At 31.8% G+C, this 25,161-nt stretch overlaps 1 protein-coding gene across 1 annotated transcript; it reads left to right on the forward strand.

Annotated features, from left to right (window-relative positions):
* The first annotated feature begins 85 nt into the window (after positions 1-85).
* Positions 86-24,236, forward strand: LOC134711968 (DNA polymerase alpha subunit B-like). The gene is made up of 18 exons (XM_063573031.1): positions 86-252; positions 5,246-5,370; positions 5,717-5,811; positions 6,580-6,640; positions 7,839-7,957; positions 8,726-8,913; positions 9,631-9,719; positions 15,287-15,442; positions 16,899-16,961; positions 17,520-17,565; positions 18,176-18,300; positions 18,719-18,757; positions 19,361-19,434; positions 21,039-21,138; positions 22,157-22,263; positions 22,585-22,647; positions 23,391-23,517; positions 24,038-24,236. The coding sequence occupies exons 1-18, from the start codon at positions 168-170 to the stop codon at positions 24,185-24,187; spliced, it is 1,812 nt and encodes a 603-aa protein (XP_063429101.1). The 5' UTR covers positions 86-167; the 3' UTR covers positions 24,188-24,236.
* Positions 24,237-25,161: the final 925 nt, after the last annotated feature.

A 25,161-nucleotide genomic window follows, 5' to 3' on the forward strand; every position in this document is an offset into this window, starting at 1 on the left:
AATCTAATAAAATAAGCTAATTTTCAATCTCTTTAGTATAATGTACTTAAGATTTTAATTTTGATTCAAATAACTTTCGTTTGAGGCTAAACTTCTAGTCACAGGAAGTGAAAAAAAATCGCGGGAAAGACAATTTTGTCAACAAAACATTTCGAGACTAAAAAAAAATGCCTTTTATTTCAGAAGAAGAATTAGAAGATGAATTTAGTGTATTCGGTGTAGAATTCGGCAGTCCCCAAATTGTTGAAAAATGTAAATGTTTTAATGATAGAACGTATTGCCAGTTTTAGTCACTTCCACTGGTCTGACATAAATTTAGTCCAAATAATTATGACGTTTGGCAAGGCTATTTTTATTTTTTTTCTGGGGCGTCCCAGAAAAAAAATAAAATAGCCTTGCCAGACGTCATAATTATTTGGATTAGTCTGACATTTGACTTGTGTTTTTGTCTACAAAAAAAAAGTCCAATAATTATGACGTCTGGCAGATGTCAGGTCCGTTCACGACTTATACACTTTCGCACCCTACACGATTGCACCTTGCACATTCGCACCTAAAGCAAGGCTATTTTTATCTTTTTCTTGGGACGGCCATACACCTTATCGCTAATCCCGGCCACTTGAACTTTTGACGTCAACAACAATCACTTTTCCATTGTGGCGTCAGATATTTTGTTTTATGACGTCAACATTTTACGGGAACCTGTGTGATATCCAGCAATGGCCGACAAATAGTGATAAGGTGTATTGCTTTGCCAGACGTCAAACGTTCATAATTATTTAGACTGACATTTGTCTGTGAAAAATTTTAGACACTTTGGTACAATTCTATGACAAATCTCCTCATGCATATCGCCCTACACTAAACCGCCCCTCTTTTTCATCAACTCTCCCCACTTTTGGAAAAATAGCCACAGGCCAACTCCTCCAACTTAATGCAAAAGATGCATTCCCGTTGTATATATATATTTAGTCCCACTCATAAATAAATTCAATACCCTATGAAAACTTAGGTTACATGCTTTTCCTGTTTGAATGGATTTATGCAAGTCATTTCTGGGCCCCTTGATAGCATACTTGGTGTGAGCCAAGGGTCCTTGTTCAGACTACACCAAATATGACCAACAAAATTGGTGAATAATGGGTAAAATTTTGTTGAAGTTATTTTTTTTTCTGACATGGATTTTTCTAATTTTCTATCAAAATTTCAAAAATATCTCAAAATTCATTTTCATCTTTATTATTTATGACAATAATGTTTATTTTGCTCAATTACTAGCTTTATGCCGAAAATCGCCAACAAGTAATGTGTAAATCCAGGTAAAAAATATCTGACTGACAAAAACTGGAGTTTCATTAGACCTTTTCCAACAGTTTTCATGGGGAGGAAAAGGTGCTGACTATGTACCAGGGCAAACTAATAAGCCTGATTACTGTAATCAGTGTAATTCAGAAGTATATCTTTTAAGACAAATACTTTTTTAAGTCCCTTAATTCTGATAATGAATAAATTTCCACATATATCAGAAATGTTGCCAAGTTAAAGTGAGCTTTCAAAAGGTTTATCATAATTAAATTGTATGCATAAACAAGAATGTGTCCTCAGTACACGAATGCCCCACTCGCACTATCATTTTCTATGTTCAATGGACCATGAAATTGGGATAAAATCTCTAATTTGGCATTAGAATAATAGAAAGATCATATAGGGAACATGTGTACCAAGTTTGAAGTTGATTGGAATTCAACTTCATCAAAAACTACCTTGACCAAAAACTTTAACCTGAAGCGGGACAGACGGACGAACGGACGCACAGACCAGAAAACATAATGCCCCTCTACTATCGTAGGTGGGGCATAAAAATACTTGCCATTAGCCATGTTAGCAATAAACAAAATATAAATCCAAATAAATGTAAGTATTTTTAATTTTCCCAGTTTCCCCCCCTGATATCAAATAGGAATGCTTTAAAGTTTATATAAAAAAAATGTTCAACTTTTACATATTCACAACGATTTATATTTGCGATTGTTGATAGGTGAAAATAAATCACTTGTGAAAATTAGTTTACAGTATCTGACAAAAGTATTTTGTTAATTATTTAAGGTAAGGTTTGCATAAAACCTGGATTTTTTTCTTGGTGATATTATAGAAATATGATACATCATTTTGTTCAGGTAGGACGACCCAATCATTTAATGAAAAAAAATCGAACATCGCCCGTTCCGTTTTTTTAGGTGAAAAGCTCAAAATTCCGATTTTTTACAATTTTTAGGGGAAAATGTATTTGAATTCTTTTGAAATAATAATGTATACGAGTAAATATAAAATAATAAAACTGAATGAAACATGTATAAATAATTGTGGTTCATTCATTAATAATAAATTTGAATTAAAAATATCATAAAAAAAATCGTAGGAACAAGATTTTTTAATATTTGGGTGAAAAAAAATCCCGTTGCCATGGCAACAAAAAGTCAAAAATATCCCTTTTCCGGGTCCAACGTTTTTGTAAAAAACTGTGAAATTAAGGAATTAACTATTTGCATTATAATGAGCTAATAAAATTGGTATGTCCCCGAACTCGTTTTTACGGAAATGGCCGTTATATGTGTTTATCTTGCCATTTCTGTTAAACAAAAACATATTTTTTTTGTTGATCTGCAAGGATCTTTTTATAAAAATTCATGTTGTCTTGTAACACTTTGGGATTGACCATAATCAATGATAGAAAACAGCGATTAACTTAAAAGATCAATGTAGGATAAAAAAAAAATTAATTCAAATAGTTTGGGATGGGGATGGGGGGATAAAAGTTGCTGCAAGTTTTGTTAATTTAACATCGATTCTATTATTATCCATAATTATGCTCACAACTATCAGTCGGAAGGGGAGGTGTTTAACTTTGGTCATACTTGTGTAATACATGTACACGACTCTGATTTTGAAGGAAACGCTTACATTCTTTCAGTTCTTCAAACTGTAATATTTTAAATCTTTGAAAAGCATTGCTCCATTGTCCCATGTTTGGTAAATTGTTTGTATGCAGCAATTGGACGAAAAGAAATCAGTGTTGACTATAGTAAAGTCATTTACAGCAGACGTGTTTACTCCATTCATTTAAATCTAGACATCAACAAATGTTATTCAAATATGATCAAATATTTATGACTAAGCAGGGGAAAGCCTTGCAGGAGAAAGATAGATTACTGGTATGATTTGTCTAATTGTTAAACATGATATTCAGATTTGGGGTCTTTGACCAAACAAACAAACTCCATGCTCCTGTGCGTGATGAAAGACGAAACAGACTACATGTATGGCCTTGGAAAACAAATGACCAGCCGTATATGTATTGTTGATATTTAAAATACGAAATGCAGTTATGAAGACCTGTAATATGAAAATCTTCCACATTTTAATCAATTAAAATCAGTTCAATAAAGTTTACAGGAGTAACGGCACTGTCCATCGTCAATTGGCATTTTGATGTTTGCAAATGCACTTTTACTGTCCACGCGTAGGGGAGATAGTAAAACGGAAATTTGCGACCGTCAAATCAAAAATTTATCGTGGCTTCTCTTTAACCATAGTTATGTTATTCCAATTATAATGCATTACACAAAGAAATAATATGTTAAGAGCTTGGAATAAATGGATAATGCGTCCATAGGAAACTGATGATGCCCCCTCTTTCACAAATATGAAACATTATAAAGCATTACGTATAAATTTTATAACATTTGGTACAAGCAAACTAAAGTTAGAGAACAGAAACGAAAAACTCAGAAAACGACCTCATAAAAATACTCCGAGCGTCGTCACTACTTTATTATGATCTCCTATATATACGGAGAAAGACTAAAAACTAGCAATTTCCCGGATTTTATAGTGAGTCCTTGCATGTGTAGAAACACATATAACCATCCTCGATTTTAGAATAATTGATTCAAAGTTGACTGATATGCATAGAAGTTTGTTTGATAAGAGGTTGTAAAATGTCCAGTGGCAAATACTTCAGGCATGTTCAGGACGACACAATAAAATAGTTGTCGTAATGCATCCATAAAAAATTACTATAAGAACACTCTGTCAGTTGTAAAAGTGATTGATAAAAATAAAATACATTTCGAATGATGTAAACGTGTGGGTTGTGTGCGTATTTTCGGAAAGGACCAAGTTCAACATTCTGTCATTCGTAAAAACTCTGCAATAAAATTATCTGAGAATATATGCATTCTCTATAAGTAAACACATGGCGCATTATGTAAATTTTTAAACTAAATTGACTAAAAGTGTCACAAAAATGTGCCGTTTTCATTCAATCCTGCGTTTCTATAATTTGTATTTATATAAATACTGTTTAAAAAATCAGGATCGGCGTGAATCAGACTTACAAATTCAATAAAAAGACAGTTTAACAATCAGTGAAAAAGTTACCGGCGTTCTTGAAGCAGAATAAACAATACTTCTATCTTGTGAAAGGACAAGACGGGGACAAGCCATAAAAAACACAATATATTAGACCGATTTCTATTGAAATCAGCTTCCCATACATTAGGTTTTTTTTTATAGTTTTTATGGCAGGAGTAAAGAGAAATGGGACGGGAGAATAGAGAAAGGTATCCCCTGTCCGACCATTCATAAATCTAGAACTGTAAAAGTGACGACATCAAAATTCAAATCTATTCTGTGTTTTTTGTGGCATAAAGCATTGTGCATAAGTTTTATATTAGTTGGTTGAGGAAGACTAAAGTAAAAGAATGGAAACTAATTTTGTAAAAACGAACGTACACTATAATACGTACATTCGGATCAACGTACAAACAGACAAAGATACAACTGAATGCCCCCTTTGCTACAGCGGGGCATAAAAATGTACATTTATGAAATAAAATAAAACTCCGCGAAACTTCATGACTTGTTTTTGCACATAGACGTTATGGATAAACGTGACGTCATATAAATGAAAACTAACAAACTGAAGGTCATAACGTTACTTGTACGATTCAAATTTTGATAAAATTACTCCAAAACGACAATTTTGAGGTATGTGTTGTTTTATTTTCGATACTGATATTGTAGTTATCGAACATTGGTTATTCAAAGCAATTCAAAATGGCGGGTCCCTCCTTTTTTCAATTATTTGAATTCGAGTTATCTCCCTGTGTACGCAAACCTTACCTTAACATAGAATGGTATGTTACTTATATACCTTTTAAATTTAATTGTTGTCTTATTTCAGTACAAGAATTGTGTGTACAGTACAATTTGGGTGCAGAAAAGATAGTTACAGAATGGGTAGCATTTGCCAGCACACACAAAGGTGTGCAAATGACATTAGATTCTTTGGACCAATTAGACAGAGAAGTGAGTGTCATTTTATACATAGAAATTGTAAATTATAAAAAGAACATCAAAAATGTTAATCACTTGCATAAAAATAAAATAGTTGATGCATTGTATATGTGATATTGATATCCAATATTCTGTTCTAGATTTATTAGTTCCCTACTGTCGAAGTCTTAGGGGACTTTAGGTTTGCATTCTGTCTGTCTGTCCATCAGTCAGTTCAGCAAATCAATATCCAATAATGGCAATAATCTGTTTTAGATTTATTATTTTCTTGTGAATCTAAAATTATAGACAGTAAAACAGATTTACTGCAAATAATTTGTGAAAAATATGTATATTGAACTGATATTGTTTTTTTCAGAGACTTACCAAGAAAGGATCAAAGACACCTAAGACTCCAGCTAGAACAAATACAATTAAACAAGAATACTATGATATTAACACTATACAAGGAGGGTATCCTTATAAATGACAATAGACACACTTAAAAAGACACTTTAACTTTTGTATAAGCATTTAGGGCATATTTCATTTTAACAGCTTTCTGTTGACTTTGAAAATTTAAACAACACCGAGTTGGATGTACTTGCAAGTATTGATTTAAATAGATACATTAAGTGGTTATCAAAGATTCCAGGATTATAATTTAGTATGCCAGACGCGCGTTTCATTACACAGGACTCATCAGTGACGCTCATATCAAAATATTTATAAAGGCAAACAAGTACGGTACAAGGTTGAAGAGCATTGATGATCCAAAATTCCAAAAAGTAATGCCAAATACCATAAATACGGCTAAGGTAATCTTTGCCTGGGATAAGAAAATTAAACTATTTAAAATTTAAAGTTTTGTAAATAGGAATTTATAAAAATGACAACAAAATTGATATTCTGGGCTGGTGATACCCTCGGTATGAGAAAAGTACAAAAGGATCAGCAGTAAAACATTAAATCTGGAAACCAAGATGTGCATATGATTGTTTTGTTCCTGATCACTGTGTTCTATTTACTTAGAAAATTCAAAAAATAAAAAATGATCGGGGAGGAGGTAGTCCTGTTCAATCAATCACATTTATACTATGGTATACAGCTGAATTTGCTCTGAATTAAGAATTTGTAATTTTTACCCATGATGTACAAGCAAATTTGTATCCTACAAATAATTATAAACCATATTATGTACACTGATATTGTATTATGCAAATGACCTTGACAAAAGATCAGTATGGACGAAAATGAAGCAGAGAACCTTTACAATGCATATTCTACAACCCCATCATCAAAGGTAGGTGAATTTCGTAAAAATGTATGATATTGAATTACAGGCCAAATAATATAAAAAAAGAAGATGTGGTATGATTGCCAATGAGACAACTCTCCACAAGAGACCAAAATAACACAGAAACCAACAACTATAGGCCGTCCTATAAGCCCATTCCGCTTAGTCAGCTATAAAAGGCCTCAAAATGACAATGTCAAACATTTCAAACAAGAAAATTGACGGCCTTATTAATGTACTTTACATCACTAGCAAACATTATATAACATTAAATATAAAATATAAACTAATTTAGTAACTACTAATCTTATTGTATGCTTAGCTATAAAAAGACAGTTTTAAGTAGCTATTACTAATTATGGAGATGTTCTAAGTTATTATATGTTCTTTAATAGACAAAACAACTTAAGGTTAAATTTTTACTAAAAAAGCCTCAAAAAGTAGAAATATGAACTCTTTAAACTTTATTCACAAGTAGATAATAACTTCAAAAATAAGCATAACTGTTGATTTTGCTCAATGAATCCACATGTTCAATTGTGTAGGTAAATAAACCCCTAACTTTATGAACAGAGTTGTGCCATAAGTATTGATCACTTACAAAGTTTTGTTATTTGATTTATATAAAACTATTAAAAAATAATTGTGAGGTCTGACATATTTAGTAAGATTTTAATCAACTTTGTTACAAGAGAATCTGAATTGTCATAAGTTTATTTTGTTATGTTTTTGTTTTGTTCTCATTTTCTGATTGTATCACTGGTAACACACACAGATTATTTTTGCCACTTGATTTTTTCAATTGCAGATCATGATCTGATTTTAAACAAAAGGGTTAGGTTTCTTTTAAAATATTTTCCTGATATTAAGGCAAATATTTGGCATTCTCACTCTTCTCAAAGTTTATTTTCATATTTCTTACAAAGAACTTAAACAGAAAATAAAAAAAGCTGTAGATTTTTAAAGTACTATTCTAAATATCCTGCAGACACATCAAATGATTTCATTTGGAACTATTTTCTGCTGCCATCGATAGAAAAAAAATAAAAATCATAAAATAAAATGTTTTACCTACCTTACCTACCAATTTTTTTTGTGGTGAAATGGTCAACACACTATTTTTTTTTTATTTTGGCCTAGTATATAATTGCTCTATATTTATTTTATGTTTTATTTGACAATGTTGATTTTGTATTTTTTGCAGAAAGGCACTAACCAACAAAAGCGTCAGTTGACTCCAGACAATCCTCCTCTGAAAAGATTTACAAATAATGTTAGAAGTCCCATGGTACCATTTTCTCCTGCCAGTTTTTCTCCAGCTGGGTAATTTATGTTTAATATGTACAAAAACACATACAAGAGGTCTTTTCTGGAATCATAATTAAGGTTCAAAGTGAAAAAAAAACCGCTACATGTCTACATACTGTTCAATGCTGAACACAGCATTACTCTATAATAGGAATTAATGTGAGGTATCATGTATTTAATTTAATTCAAAGCATGTACTTAATATAAAAAAAAGAATATGTGGTATGATTGCAAATGAGACAGCTCTCAAAAAGAGACCAAAATGACACAGAAATAAACAACTATAAGTCACTGTACAGCCTTCAACAATGAGCAAAGCCCATTCTGCATAGTCAGCTATATAAGACCTCAAAGTGACAATGTAAAACAATTCAATGAGAAAACTAGCGGCCTAATTTATGTAAAAAAAAATGAACAAAAAACAAAAATGTAACACTTACACAAACAACAACTTGAAGTTGTTTTCAATATTTATAGAGAAAATTAAAATAACAAAAGCAGTCCCAAGAAAAGTTCAAAACAGAAAGTTCCTAAACAAATGGCAAGATCAAAAGCTCAAACAAATCAAAGGAATGGATAACAACTGTCATATTCCTGACTTGGTAAAGGCATTTAGTAAGATAGTGGGACAAAAGGTAGAAATATTAAAACATTATAATACTTTAATCAATAAATGGAAGAAAGGATCAACACCCACATAACTAAGTAAGGGACGACATCAAAAGTTCAATGTAGGATTAAAAAAAATAATTCTCATAGTTTGTTCATTGTTGTCTATTTTAGTGCAACCCCATCAAGGAAGTTTAGTTCTAGGACCAATGCTGGGCAAGTGGTTGCCCATTTCGGTGTTACTGACAACACAAAATGGCAAGGTCATGGACAGACCAGTTCTATACAGTTGTATGATGAGGAATACAAGTTGACTACAAGTTTCAAGTACATGTTCCAGAAATTGGTTGATAAAGCACATGGTATGCACTATTTTTACAAATTGATTTGTAGAAATTTACTGTTCAGATTTAGGAAATGATAAGGAAAAAAAATATACAATTAAAATTGAAACAATTACTATCTTGTCTTTGTGAAAGCATTTTTAAAGTCATTATGATGCTTATCTAAATGTCTTTCCTACAATTAAGATTACCTTTCTTGATGTTGACGGAAAATATATTTGTATTCCTGGTTGGTTCTGTGAACTGTTAATACTGGTCAAGTACCCAATACTATCAAATGTTAAGATTTTGACTTTATAAATCTTCAACAGAAAATGTTTGGAAAATATTCTCAAATGAACAAAAGTACCGGTAATTAGTATTCTGATTTTGATTTAGCTCCACAGAATAATTACTGATTTATTTTCATGTACACCAAGTCTGTCCTGACATGAAAATAATCATGCTTATCATTTCATGTTGTTTTCAAAATTCAGAGAGAAAAGAATGTATTTTTTTTATGTTTTTACTGTCAAGATTGAATAATAGAGTACTGGCTCTTTATGAAAAAGATTAAAATTTATAAGCAGATATATGATATTTATGCTTTATTCCTACTGATTTATGCCATGTCCAACCACAATAATAGATCATGACCAGTAGACATATAATTGGAAAACTCACCATCAATAGTCAGTACTGTGGGAAACGCAATTGACAGGATAATTATTTTACAATGTTTATTTTTTTCTTCAGTTTTGAATGATACTATAGATTACATGGCAGAGAAACTGCAAAGTCATTACAAAATTGAAGAGCTGTCTCATGTGGCTGTGCCTATGCAGGTAAGAATTTCTATTTTCTAGAAGATTCTATGTGCTTTTTTAAAGGCAGTGCTTTAAGGCCTGACTTTTAAGTCATGAGGTTCATCTTTTCATACGCAATCTTTACAGGGGGTCTTTTGGCCAGAAATAGATCCGGAAATGTTCGAATTTCTCCTCTTCTTTTTATGGTATGATATGGTTTTTATTTCTTTCATTTACATTGGGGACTAAAGAAACGATCAGTGTGTTTTGTTTGTTTTATAGAACTTGTTATGAGTGTGTATTTTGCATTATAAGCAGTCAACCTGACTACAAACTATCATTATGTGTATTCCGTGCGGAAAGAGGTCGGGTCAATTTCGAGTGTTATCTGACATCTAAAGATTCTTTAATTAGTTCAGATGTTGATATAACAATGAAAAGTCGACTGAACATGATTAATATTGCATCTTCTATAATTCAAAGCGGAATTCGGTTTATGAACGAGAAACTGTAAAGCGTTTTCAATTTCGTTAATTAGTTATGTATGTTGTCTACGTATTATCCTGGTTCCCGGTACTACGTTCCGGTTATTAGCTTTTTGTGTATGTGATGTGTAACATTACGATCGGGTACCAGCCAATCTACGTGTGTATGTGTACATGATTTCCCGCCAAAATGATCGTTTTACAGCTATGGAAAAAATAGTCCATAAACGTTCCGTATAATGATATGCAAATTCATAATTAATCGTAACTTTTTTTTATCTTTGTATAATAAATATAACAAAATGGATTCCACAAAATTGAAAATAGCATTATTTTACGAGGATTTCTCATATTTTCTTCGGGCGCAGTAATACGTATGTTTTGAAGAAGCTCGAAGAATTTGACAAAGTGAATTGAGAAGGAAACGGATAGATATACGTCCTTGCTATCAGGTAAAACAATTGAAATGTACAGAACAAACACATTTACTTCACACAAATAGTACAGGCTTAAGCTTTTTATTGTCTTATACACGACTGTAGTCTAGTCGACGGCGGTGACCTACAAGGTACGGGTCATACTGGGTCAAGTCTAAATATGTAAACATATCCACGTGCTATTAGGTAGAAAGCATCGTAATGCAATATCTACAATTTTTCCTCCTTTATACATCGTTTAACCAGATATATTTCTCCTTTATAAATCGTTTAACCCGATATATTTCTCTCAAATACACTTATTAAAACACGGGTTGTATGTACATATCTTTTCTAGTGTTTTCTTGTCCTTATTAAAGTTCATTTGTTGATGTTTAAATATTTTTGAACGACTGAACACAGGAGTGAATGAATGCAACAATTATATATACTGAAGACTTGGGCTGTACAATGATAGTGTACATATATGATACTGATAATTATTCTAGCAGTAATTATGTTAATTTAGGATGTAATGACAGGAATTCATGAGCTATGCCTCAGGCTTTCTGAAAAAAATATCAATGACAATGTAAACAGGAACAAAACATTGACACGAATGCTGCTCTCTTCTATGTTATAGTTATTTAGGTATGTGTGTTGCAAAAAAAAAGTTTCAAAAAAATTAAGTTATAAAACTTTTTTTTTCAGGGCACAAACCCACTTTAAAGAGACTTGTCTACTGTCATACCCATCCTAATTTCATGCACCATTTGCAAGCAAGAGACTGAATGGTTTGCAAAATTAAAAATCAGGACGGTGTCCAATTAAAACAAAAGAACTAAACTGGATGAATATTGTAGGAGAAATCTAGAGGAAAGTTTTGATTTGTGAAATTGGTTTTCCTGAAAAGTCATTCATCCTAGCCTGCAGAAAGGAACTATAACTGTCCACCACCAACTGACGAGCTAATGTTGAGCTTCACATATGGAATTACTCAAATACCATCAATGTCTGTGTTTTCAGCACAGATTTCACAAGTTATGACACAGCTGTGTTTTTTTATATCTGTTTATAGAGTTGTATACTAAATTTTTTTTTTTATCAATAAATATATATTGTGTCATTTAAGAACTTGTATTTTGCCAAAAGATGCATACTAGTGAATGAAAGTGGTGCAGTTCATTTTGCTTTGGTATATAGAATTGAATTACAATTGTTCATGTTATTGGAATGCTTATAAAAATAAGGAGATGTGGTACAATGTATATGATATTTAGTGAGTTAATCGAGCAAAAGTGAATAAGAAATTGGTATAAGCAGTTACAGGTACATGTACTACTGTACAATCTCAAACAATGAGAAAAACTCATACCGTAAAGAGAATTTCATATTTACAAGTAAGTTTTGTTTTTGCGTTGAATAATTTTCTTCTATTGTTTTAATTGCAAATATTGGAAGTGGTTAAAATGCTAATGAGACAGCTGTTATGGCCACAGAGCCTTAATTGAAAACTTCTTTTTCATTCATACCAGTAGATTTTGCCTGGAGTTAGAAACATATCTGCCAACTTTTCAAAATGCACATGGGGGTTTTACATGAAAGATGGTTCATATAGTCATACAAAACCTTCAAGGGGGCCTTCAAATGGAAGCAGGACAAGTCGCCCCACTGGCTAATCGCCCCACTTTTCAAAAAACCGCCACAAACTGATTTATCAAATCGCCCCACATGTGAAATTGGTTAAATCATGTTTAATATTACTCCTGCCAACTCGCCCTACTTATAAAAAAACGGTAATATTTGGTTTAATAATATATATATAATTAAAAATAAAAACTCCCACCACTTTAATGAAAACTAATGTACACAGAATACAAACAAACCGAAAATTAATTTACTTACTATTATTGATATATACTGAAATTATAATTCTAAAAAAACCCTGATTGTTGAAGAATAACTAAGTTTTGAAGCTTAGTTATTTGCATAACAATTGAAAAGAAACCTGTTAAATGTATCATAATGCAATATATGGAATTGAACTTATATTCGATGGGATAACATCTTTTTCCATAAGTGGGGTGAGTTGGCATTACTAAATTCATCCTGGTTAATAGTATATTTATCTAGATTTCACCGATTTCCATTAGGTGGGACCAGTTGGCAGGAGTAATATTAATGGGATTTAACACGGTTCACAAGTGGGGGCGATTTGGTAATCCAGGTTGGGGCAGTTTTTTTGTCGAGCCTCAAACTTTTGTCGCAGAAAGCTCGACATAGGGATAGTGATCCGGGGGCGGCGGCGATGTTAGCTCAGTTCTTAAAAGCTTTATATTTTAGAAGGTGGGAAACCTGGATGCTTCATACTTTGTATATGGTTGCCTCATGTTACGAAGTTTCCGTCAGTCACATGTCCAATGTCCTTGACCTCATTTTCATGGTTCAGTGACTACTTGAAAAAAAAGTTAAAATTTTTGTAATAGGATAACTATATTTGGTATGTGCGTACCTTGCAAGGTCCTCTTGCCCGTCAGACAGTTTTCACTTGACCTCAACCTCATTTCATGGATCAGCGAACAAGGTTAAGTTTTGGTGGTCAAGTCCATATCTGAGATACTATAAGCAATAGGTCTAGTAAATTAGGTTTATGGAAGCATTGTAAGGTGTACATGTCCAACTGGCAGGTGTCATCTGACCTTGACCTCATTTTCATGGTTTAGTGGTTATAGTTAAGTTTTGTGTTTTGGTCTGTTTTTCTTATACTGTTTGCAATAGGTCTTCTATATTTTGTGTATAGAATGGTTGTAAGGTGTACAGGTCTACCTGGCACTGGCTGGCAGGTGTCATATGACCTTGACCTCATTTTCATGGTTCAGTGGTCAAAGTTAAGTTTTTGAGTTTTGGCCTTTTTTTCTAATACTATATGCAATAGGTCAACTATATTTGGTGTATGGAAATATTTCATGATCTACATGTCAGTCGCGCAGGTTTTATTTGACCTTGATCTCATTTTTTACAATTCATTACTCAGTGTTAAGCTTTTGTGTTTTGGTCTGTTTTTCTTAAACTATAAGCAATAAGTCAATTTTATTTGTTGTATGGAAGAATTGTTAGCTGTATATGCCTACCTGGCATGGTTTATCTGACCTAGACCTCATTTTCATGGTTCAATTGTCAATGTTTAGTTTTCTTGGTTTATGTTAAGATTATGTGACAGTTGTAATAAAGCTTTATTATTAGGATTATCAACATAATATCAATGATTAGTAAAGAAGGCGAGACATTTCAGTGTGTGCACTCTTGTTTTTAAAGTGGGGCGATTTGTCATGGATTCCCTTCAAATATATTCTAATGTGGTTTTTGGCTTCTTCGTGCATTAACAAGCTCATAGCCATTGTTGAATTAATTGTTTTCTTTAAAATAGTCGACAAAATTGCTCTTACAAAATTTCCATTTGGGAGCCTTGAGCTCGATGGGGGTCATAGAATATGCGTATACAATCAATAATTAAAAATAGTCTATTTATATTGAAAAGGAAAAGTTCTTATATGTCTAAAGAAGAGGGACGAAAGACACCAAAGGGACAGTCAAACTCATAAATTTAAAGCAAACTGACAAGGCCATGGCTAAAAATGCATTTCATGGGAGGCACAGAAAATATACTGTAAACATAGACTATAGATATAGGTGAACTAGGTACAAAAGAACTCTGAATCTTAAATTCTACAAACCACCTCTGTTCTATGGAAGATAATGGTATAACTGGACTAGAAATACACACAACCTGTAATTAACTGCCTTTACAGCGCTTTCGCGCTTTGATTTATTGTGTATTGTGATAAGTCTCATAAGAACCGAGTTTTTATGCCCCACCTACGATAGTGGAGGGGCATTATGTTTTCTGGTCTGTGCGTCGGTCCGTCTGTCCCGCTTCAGGTTAAAGTTTTTGGTCAAGGTAGTTATTGATGAAGTTGAAGTCCAATCGACTTCAAACTTAATACACATTTTCCCTATGATATGGTCTTTCTAATTTTAATGCCAAATTGAGAGTTTTTACCCAAATTTTACAGTCCACTGAACATGGAAAATGATAGTGCGAGTGGGGCATTCGTGTACTGAGGACACATTCTTGTTTTAATAAATAAATAGATGAGCATAAGATTTTTTGTTTGTTGATTGAATTGTATAATGCAGTTACAACAAGAATGTATCTAAACCTATTACAATTCTCATGAGATTTTGTAAATTCAAAAGGATAAGTAGCAAATCATCACTGAATAAGCAGCAAAAGTATAAACTGAATTATGCAAAAAAATGAACACATGTAGTAGCAAATGTTAATCAATATTCAAAGAGAGCAAATAAAATAAAGTTGCAGCAAATAAAGGTTTAGATAACTATGCTATTATTTGATAACAGATACTGTAAAGCAACTTATTTTCATGGATACTTTATTTCACGTTTTATCCTTTCTAATCAATTTCGCGGCTACTCAGTTTTGCAATTTTCAAATTTATATGATGTAGTTTAAGAAGGAAAGATCAAAGTTTTTCATTTTCGAGACAATTTATATTGGCGTTGTTTTTCTACTCACGAAACGTCCCAAAAATCATTTGCTTGCAAAAATAAGTTGGTTTACAGTATGTGTAATAAATATATCACTGGAGTTTACAATTTTGAACATGGAAATGTATATTTGTAGGAACCAGTAACTGTAGCAGGAAGAATATGTTGTGATGCTAATGGCAAGATGAATGCAAAATCTGTGCTTTTAGAAGGTTCCCGAGATACTTCTATGGGAAAGTGTATACCAGTAGATCTGGCAGAACTCAAACAATTTTCTTTATTTCCTGGACAGGTAATTTCCCAAAAAAAATCCAATGGATGAAAAAAATCTTAATTTGCTTGTGTCTAAAATTTCTGAACATAAGAACCTTTACTAAAACTGTTATAAACATTATTTAAACACATTTAAAGTGTTGTTGTTATAAGACTTTATTCTTTATTAAACTGTCATAACCAAAATCAAATTTCTTGTACTTTTCAAAACTATGTATTACAACGTTTTTCTGACGTAGTTGGTATAGTTTCGGTTTGTGCACTTTGAACTTAAGGACGCTTCACTATGGCAACAGACTATGCATGCTCGAAAATCCGTTTTGTGATTGGACAAAATGCTGTCATAGTAAGTGATTTGGTTGTGTTAGAAAAAACTTCTCGAAAATAATATCGTGATGGAAAGCAAGTGAAAAACTATAAATATTTGAACTAGATCTTACAAAGATTTATATTTTTATTAAAATAATTGATCTCCAATAGCTCTTTGCATCCATGACAGCTGTTTATTCGGGACAATTGTATAATTATATATTTTTAATGTAAACTTTGTTGTACGAACGTACATGACTTTTAGAACGCACCTACACATGTGAGATTTCCGCGGGGTTTTGGTAAATATAAACAGAAAGATACTACTTATACTATCAATAGTTTCTCGCTTTGTTAACCATGAATTAAGTTTAATGTAAACAATAGAAAATGTTTATTTGTTTCTTTTTATTTGCACTAGATTTTTTGACCAATAAATATTTTAGGTGTCATCACAATATTCTTATATATTATTGCCTTTCTAATATAACCAGACTTAGTAAAGAATTTCTTGTAGTTACATTCAGATGGAGATTTTATTAAAGAGGTCCTGCATCATTAAGTCATTGTGCTTCTGAGTGAAGGTTATCGAAATGATAGTTTTAAACATATACTCAAATTTAAATACGTCGGATATCTTTTTTAAAGATAGTTCTTGTTTTATGTTGCTTTGTTTGAAACTTGGTCAATTTGATTTTTGGCTTGAAATATTGTAATTTAAATGCACTTAGTATGAATGAGATAGTCCAGATTTATAGATGAATTACAACACTATGTAAATCTAATTTTGTCATTCAATCATAAAGTGTTTGGTCTTTCAGAAATATTTTATAGCAAAATCTATTTATACTGGAATTTTTTTCAAACATTTTACCAGTGTCTGTAACTGTTACTAGTAAAATTCAATGCATCATTAACAACTTGTAATAATTGACTTGATTAATCATGTGGTATTTCTACACAAAATCATCTTGTTTCTACTCTCTGATGTAAAAGTGAATTTCTTAAGTGTTATTCTGGTTGTATGATATTCAAAAAGTATTTTTTGTCTTTATTGTATGCATGTTTGATATGTTATTCTTTTTGTTGGAAAATGTATGAATGGAAGAAAAAAAACTTTGATACAATGTCTACAAATTTCTCAATATATGTATTGATGCTTACAGTTGGTTGCTATGGATGGGATCAATAATACAGGACAAAAGTTGGTTGTCAATAAATTATATGAGGTAAATATTAATTCATTTTTTAAAATATAGATTTTATATATATACATATATATTGCATAGATACAAGAAGTTGTGGTTAGATAAGATAAGATATTTTTTTATTGGTTTAAAATCCAAAACTACAGGATTGATACCTAAACAATACTCATTGGTTGTACACAAACATATATATATGATCACATTTATAAACATTGCATTTTGTATTGTACATGTCGCTTATGAATTTAACATTAATTCTAATTATATCAGTTTCACCACACATATACAAAAATTAAATCTTGCTTCATTATTAATATTTAAAAGAATTGAAGTCACAATTTGTTAAAGTAAACCATTATAGTATTGCCGTATGGATTTGCCAAATAATTTCAAACATTAGCCTTTTCCACAAGTATTTAAATCTGCTGTATGAAAAGTTGCGTTTTACAAAAACAAGTTTTTAAATCTTTGTAGTCTCAATATTGATACTGAAAACTTTGTAAATTTAAATTGATTTTAGTCACTAACAACTAAGATGATTATTTATGAAAAAAACAAACTTATTTGTTTTCTGTTTAGGGTGTTGCACAAAGTCTTCCAGAAATCAAAGTCAAAACTGAACCAGGTACGTTTTTTTCTTCAAAAGAAAAACTGGAAGTGATTGTTAAGTACTGCCAATTCAGTTTCAGGAGAGAAATTTGTTACCTTAAAGCGCATATTTCATTTAAACTTGGTATTGTCTGGATTGATTTTGACAAAATGACTTTAAAATAACATATTGAATGAAAATAACTTCATATATTTATATAGTTTCAGTTCTCTAATTTTAGTTTGCCTCAACCAGATGTTATGAAAATTATACACAATGCTTATTACCACAAAACTCAGACTAAGTTTAATATGGGTGGCATCACTTGTACTGTTCTGGAGTGATGACATTTTATATATATGACAAAATGCTGAATTTTTGTTCTGGAACTTCAATTTGCCTCAACCAAATGTTATGAAACTTATGCACATTGCTAATTAACACAAAGTTCAAATCAAGTTTGAATTTGGGCTGCATTACTTCTACAGTTCTCTTTATTTTCCTTTATAGCATTCTCCATTAATTTATAAGGTTTATCAATTACTAAAATATCTATGTAATTACTAGAATTGTTTAGCTGTTTTGTTATATTTAATCGAGAAATATTTACTAGAAAGATGCATCTGATTATTTTTCTCTTTTTCAGGATCAGACAAACTCAGTGTAGTGATTGCAGCAGGTCCATTCTCCACATCAGACAATTTATCATACGAACCATTAAATGATCTGTCCAAGTACATATCTAAAGATAAACCAGATGTCTGTATTTTGGTAAGAACTCTCAATATCAAACACATTCTGAGCTACTATCTTACTGAAAACATGTTAAGATATTCACTACTTTCCTTGGATATTATTTTCGGACTTTTCAAAGCTTAAAATAAATGAATTCTCTTACCAAGATCTTAAAAATGGATACAAACTCATAATTTTTTAGTCACATTAGGTATGATATATTACAAATTGTGCATGAGTCTTTTGATAAAAAATAAATGACTTAATTAAAATGGTTCTCAACTTGTGTGCTTCCAATAAGAAAATGTTATAGTGTATAAATTAGAAGACATATTTATATATTAATGAGGAGATTGGGTGTTATTATCGATGAATACTAAAAAAAAAAAAAAATACTGAAATTTCCAGTCAACAATAATAAAATGTTAATATTTGATACTGATTTAATTTTCAGCTTGGTCCATTTGTTGACATGAAGAATGAAGTTATAGAAGTAAGTCATGTTCTTCACAAGTAACATTTCACAGAAATAAGGGTAGTAGAGAAGAAAAAGCAAGGGTTCGATACCTCTGATAGAAGAACAAAAATTTGCAACATTGTTCGGCTGAATTTGAGGCAAATTATATAAATATTACTTTTACATCTGTATTTCAACTGTTCATAAATTTCCATATGCACAAAACTAATATAATACACTCAACATAGCATCTTATTTTGAAATAATGAAAACAATTTGATATTAACCTGATTGCTTTTTAGAAACACCAAACATAAGTCTGATAAAATAATATACTGTGGATTCATTATTATTCGTTGGATACCAATTTTCTTGGGTTTAGTGGGTATGGATTAACCACGAAATCAAATGTTCAACGAAATACATATTTATAATAGGCTTAATATACAGAAATTGTCAAAACCACGAAATCAAATATCCACGAATATGCAAGTTTTCAGCAATCAACGAAAATTGATACCCAGGAAAATAAATGAATCCACAGTATCAAATCTTGATAATTATGAACACTGGGGAAAAAAATAATGTTTTATTTTTATTTAAACATTTTCATTTTTTGCATGATTTTACTATTTTCAGAAAGGAAATTGTAAAATGAGCTATGACACAATTTTTAGTGAGCAGTTAAAATTCATCGGAACTGTAACTAAAAGGTAACCTAATGGCTAAATGGTGTATCATACAAGATGAGTAAATAATAAAATAGAAAATCAGAAGACAGAATATTGAATATGAATATTTTTACTTGAATTAAACAAAGATTTTTTTAATGATCATCACCAATATAATGGCACATGTAAACATTTGGCAATAAGACTGCATTTTCTTATATCTACTTGTGACTGAAGCATGGACGCTATAAACACCTATTCCAACCAGAATGATAACTGGTGCTTTTGAATGGCATTTATAATGTGCTTTTAATACAGGCTACATCCACTATTTCACTCAAAAATTTTTTTTTGCAATAAGTGAATATGTTGAAAGAGCAAAACACTGCAGGATTTGTTTCTTTTAGTGCAAAACATCACTCATTTTTAAATGATAAATGGACTGTCCTTTTAATTTTGCATTGAGATATAAAAGAGGGACGAAAGATACCAAAGGGACAGTCAAACTCTTAAATCTAAAACAAACTGACAACGCCATGGCTAAAAATGAAAAAGACAAACAGAAAAACAATAGTACACATGACACAACATAGAAAACTAAAGAATAAACAACACGAACCCCACCAAAAACTAGGGGTGATCTCAGGTGCTCCGGAAGGGTTAGCAGATTCTGCTCCACATGCGGCACCCGTCGTGTTGCTTATGTGATTACAAATCCGGTAAATAGTCTAATTCGGTAGGTCAAATTCATGAAAGGGAAGGGGATTGCAGTTACGACGTTAGGAACATATCCGATATCATTTGTGAAACGGTTATTCCATAACGGTCAACCAACTCGTGATGGCGTCCGTAAAATTTATGAAGGGATGATTTCAACTTCGCCATTTGGAACTCTTGGTTTAATAGCTTCCTTGTGAGCAGTAACCCTCTATCAAGAAAATCATGATAGGAAATGCAAGCACGGGAATATCGTATCAATTGGGAGATATATACCCCGTATGCAGGTGCTGCTGGAATGTTGCTACTTAGAAATGGAAAATTCACAATTGGAAAGCTGAAATCATCTCTTTTGTCGTAAAGTTTTGTCTTCAACCGACCCTCATTGACAATTTCTAGATGTAAGTCAAGATATGAAGCCGACTTAACTGTATCTGTAGTATCCTTTATCTCCAATTCGATGGGATAGATGCGATCCACATAGTCACCAAATTTTGAATTGTTTAGTGAAAGAACGTCATCTATATAGCGGAAAGTAGAGTTAAAGGATATTGCTAACTTATCTTTCTTCCTAAGAAGTTCCTGCATGAAGTCAGACTCATAATAATAAAGAAACAAGTCAGCAAGTAGATGGGCACAGTTTGTTCCCATTGGGATGCCGACAGTCTGTTGAAAAACACATCCTCCGAACATAACAAATATGTTGTCAATCAAGAAATCAAGCATCTTGATAATTTCGGTTTCAGAGAATTTTTTGTTTGAATCAGAATGATTCTTTACAAAGTAGGATTTATCCCTCCCTAAGACAAGATACTTGTATCTACGTTGGCCATTCTTTTTTATGAAGCAAAGTAATACCAACTCTTTTAATTTGTCTTTTATAAAGTTTCTAATACTAACATGCCATAAAAGTGTTGTATGTTTTGCAGTGTTGGATGCCAAGTGATAGTTGTGCCATCCTATAGAGATGTACATCATGATTATGTGTACCCACAGCCTCCATTTGATATCAAGTTTCCAGATTTTAAGGTAAATTAACTCAACAGAGATAAAAGGATGTGGTATGATAGCCAATGAGACAACTCTTCAGAAGAGACCAATTGATATAGAAATAACAACATGAGGTCTTCAACAATCATCAAAGCCCATACCGCATAGTCAGCTATGGAAGACCATGAAATGACAATTATAAAACAATTCAAACAAGGAAACTAATGAACTAATATATGTAAAAAATAATGTATTGAAAAACAAATATGTACCTCAGCAACAAACAACAACGAAGTTAAGTAGTGCTTCCATCAGAGAGAAAAAATTATATATAGAATCATATGCAAAAGTGTCGCTGTGGCCATTGATTGACGTCCTAAATTATCCCATTGACTGAGACAGATTATGTGAATGTTTGTCTGTAACGACCACTGCTCACTACTAGGTTCTCAATACCTAAATAAAGTAATACGAAAAATTAATCATGAATAACACATGTTATGAATTATATCAATAATATAAATCAAAACATAAAGGTTATTTCTGATCAATTTTTCAGATTATTTCATTATTAAAGGTGTTAAGAACCTGTGGTGACCCTACAGTTTAAATTCTATAATAAGTTAGTAGTGAGCAGTGTCGTTACAGACAAACGTTCACATAATATGTCCCAGTCATGGGATGAATTAAGGATGTCAATCAATGGCCACAGCCACACTGCTTTGAATATGATTCTAGTATCTATGTAACATATGAGCAATTTGTAATATTAATCATGACTGACAGTTATAAAAAATGGCATGAGTAGGATACATGGATAAATTGTACATCCCATTTCTGAAGAAGATTAATTAGGCATTTATCAGCAATAATTCTTCATTTTATTAATTCCTCCATGATTTATACAACATGTCCTATCTGTTATGAAAGAGATAGCAAAGATTACCCATTTTGAGCTTGTACTCCCAAAGCCTGTTTTGTCTGGACCAGATGAAATTAAAGCAAGACAATTTAACAAGTCTGAATTATTGACCTTCAAGTTATTCTGTCTTTTCAGCACATGCACATGATGTCTGACCCCTGCACAGTATCCATCAACAACATTGTATTTGGTATAACATCAACAGATATATTGATGCATCTTGGAGCTGAGGAAATATCCTGGTAAAGTAAAAAAACCAGCAGAAAGTCTTATATTGAAACTTTTCTAAACTTTTTATTTGTACATATTTTCAATGGTAGAAAACAAATGACTGGTGACTGGGAATGGTCATTTAAATTGCAGACATGAAGCACATGTATACCATTATCTATCACATATTATACAATTGTTTAAAATTTTCAATTCAATGATCTATTATGGGTTCTAAATACAAGAAGTTTCTTCTATGAAAGAAATGGGTGTCAATTTTAAATGTTATGCTTTTTGCATTATTAAGTCAGAAACAATACTATTGACCTAACTGTCATCTATATTTTTCATAGGAATCCTCCAACATCTACAGATCGACTTGGAAGACTTGCCCAACATTTAATCACACAACATAGGTAAGATACAATGAAGTCAGTTGATATCATACACAATAAATAGATGACATTCAACAATACTTGCAAGTTGTAGCATTTCCTCTTTTATAATTGCATACAGCTTACTGTGGTATTTCTTTTAAGGGGAATATCAGTGTTAAAAGTTTGCAAAATATCTTCAAACCAAGACGATTTTAAAGTCAGTACCTATATGATTCTGCATGATATTTCAACAAAATTTGGTATGTCAACTGCTTATGAAGAGTTCATGTCTTAAAAATTTGAAATTTGATATGGCTCTTTGACTTTATTTTGACCAATTCGCCTTTTCAAAAACTAAAGGACTATGGGTTATCTCATTGATAGTACACCAAAATGAAAATAATGTCACGCCATTAGTTTAATTTCCATTGTTTTGGACATTTTCAACCAAACGTGATGTTTTGGTGTACATTTTTGAAAATGTTACCCAGAATGCATTAGTTTCTAAAACAGTGAATTGTGGGGTCACCATTGGGTCTGTTCTTCAGCAGCTGTAAATTCAATGGTATACATTCTATTTGTGAGAGGTACATCTAATGTACATCTGAGATGTGCTACACAGCCATGACCTCTATTTCACATTCTCAGATGGCTTCAAGTAATTCATTTAGTAATTGAATTAATTTTAGAACTACAGGAGATGAGACATCATTGTGTGTATCTTTGGTTTTCTTTTTCCTGATCTATTAAAACAATATTAATTGATATGTTTATTATTTCAGCTATTACCCACTCTATCCTCCCTCAGATGAGGTTAACATTGATTATGAAGCTTTAGATACTTATGGAACACTGCCTGTGACTCCACATGTACTAATTCTACCATCTGATCTTAAACAGTTTATCAAGGTAATATTTTAAAATGAATACCATTATATCCTCCCTCAGAGGAGGCAAACATTGATTATAAAGCTTTAGATACTTTAAGTGAAAGAGAAATCTCTCTCCTAGGACTGTCACTCCTATAAGCATCCATTATTGTAGTGATACAGCATAGATCCTGCTAGATCAATACAAGTACCGGTAATCACATCTCTCCTTCTTAGAAGTGCATGGTTAATCCAAACAAAACCAGGCATAAACAATGTATTGGGCTTCTTTAGAAGAATATATAACTGAGTCAGATTAAAGGAACAACATTTTACCTGTAGAGGACATTTTTAATTCTTAATTGGGCTATTTTTACATTTTCCCCCATAAACTTAATGCACAACAGGTTCATGGTTACTGGGAGTGGGCAGATAATTTTGCAATACTTAAGATGAATCTGCATTTTGTAATTATATTGTATGGCAGTATACTACATAGATTACCATTGAATCAAGTTGGAGGTTGTATTCAGAACCTTAACATTTATTTTTGTTTTCAGGAATTACATGGTAGTTTCTGTATAAACCCTGGAAGAGTAGCTAAAGGACAGATAGGTGGTTCATATGCAAGGATGATTATTAATGTAAATGATGTGAAAACTCAGTCCTCAATTGTGCAACACACTGCTGCTCAAGTGTTACGTGTTTGATAAAACAATATTTGTATGCTTAATATATTATTAAAACATTTGTATTTAGTTCAACCTCCTTAATATTTTAAAATTTGATATAAGAAGTTGTAATATGAGTGCCAATGAGACATCTCTCGAGTCTCCATCCAAGTCATAATTTGTAAAAAGTAGACCATTATAGGTCAAAGTATGGTCTTCAATATGGTACCTTGGTTCATACCGAACAGCAAGCCATGAAGGGCCCCAAAAATGACAAGTGTTAAACCATTTTAAAAATAGGGAAACTATGTGTAATCTATTCATAAAACGAGAAACAAGACTTATGAACCACATCAACAGACAACAACCACTGAAAACAGCTTCCTGACCTAGGACAGGTGCAAACAAATGAAGCAGGTTTTAACAGGCGCCACCCTTAACCCTAATCTGTATGTAACGTCCTAACAAAATTCCAATTTCGCAGACATTATATAAAAGTTTTGAACAAAAGATAAAAAAAAAATTGGTACTATTATACTATTGTTATTACATTGTACTATTATACTATTGTTATTACATTGTATAAACAAACTTGAGTTCTATATTAAGTGCAATCACTGTTCATCCAACAAATATTTTCATCACTCTTTTCTAAGAAAATACTAAAAAGTCTTTCAGATTAAGATACCATTTTGGCAGTAATTAGTTTATAACATGTGAGCACCTTTAAGATCTCTGATACTTTCCTCCTTTTTGCCAAAACTTTGAATTTATAAAATGTTTGAATGAATTTGAAATTTTCTTTATTTCCCTTATACTACTGAACAGGACTTGGAATTTGGTCAGCAGCTCAATAGCGAGTACCAGTAGTTGAAAAGTGACCACAGTTTTTTTTATCGGTCAGACACTTCCTGATACTATAAAAATTTAAGTGGTGATATACTTTGCAATGAAGGTGTGCATTCTTGTTTGCATTATTTATTCATATTCACATGACAAAATCATGTCTATGA

This window comes from Mytilus trossulus, chromosome 3 (assembly GCF_036588685.1).
Source record: "Mytilus trossulus isolate FHL-02 chromosome 3, PNRI_Mtr1.1.1.hap1, whole genome shotgun sequence".
NCBI lineage: Eukaryota > Metazoa > Mollusca > Bivalvia > Mytilida > Mytilidae > Mytilus > Mytilus trossulus.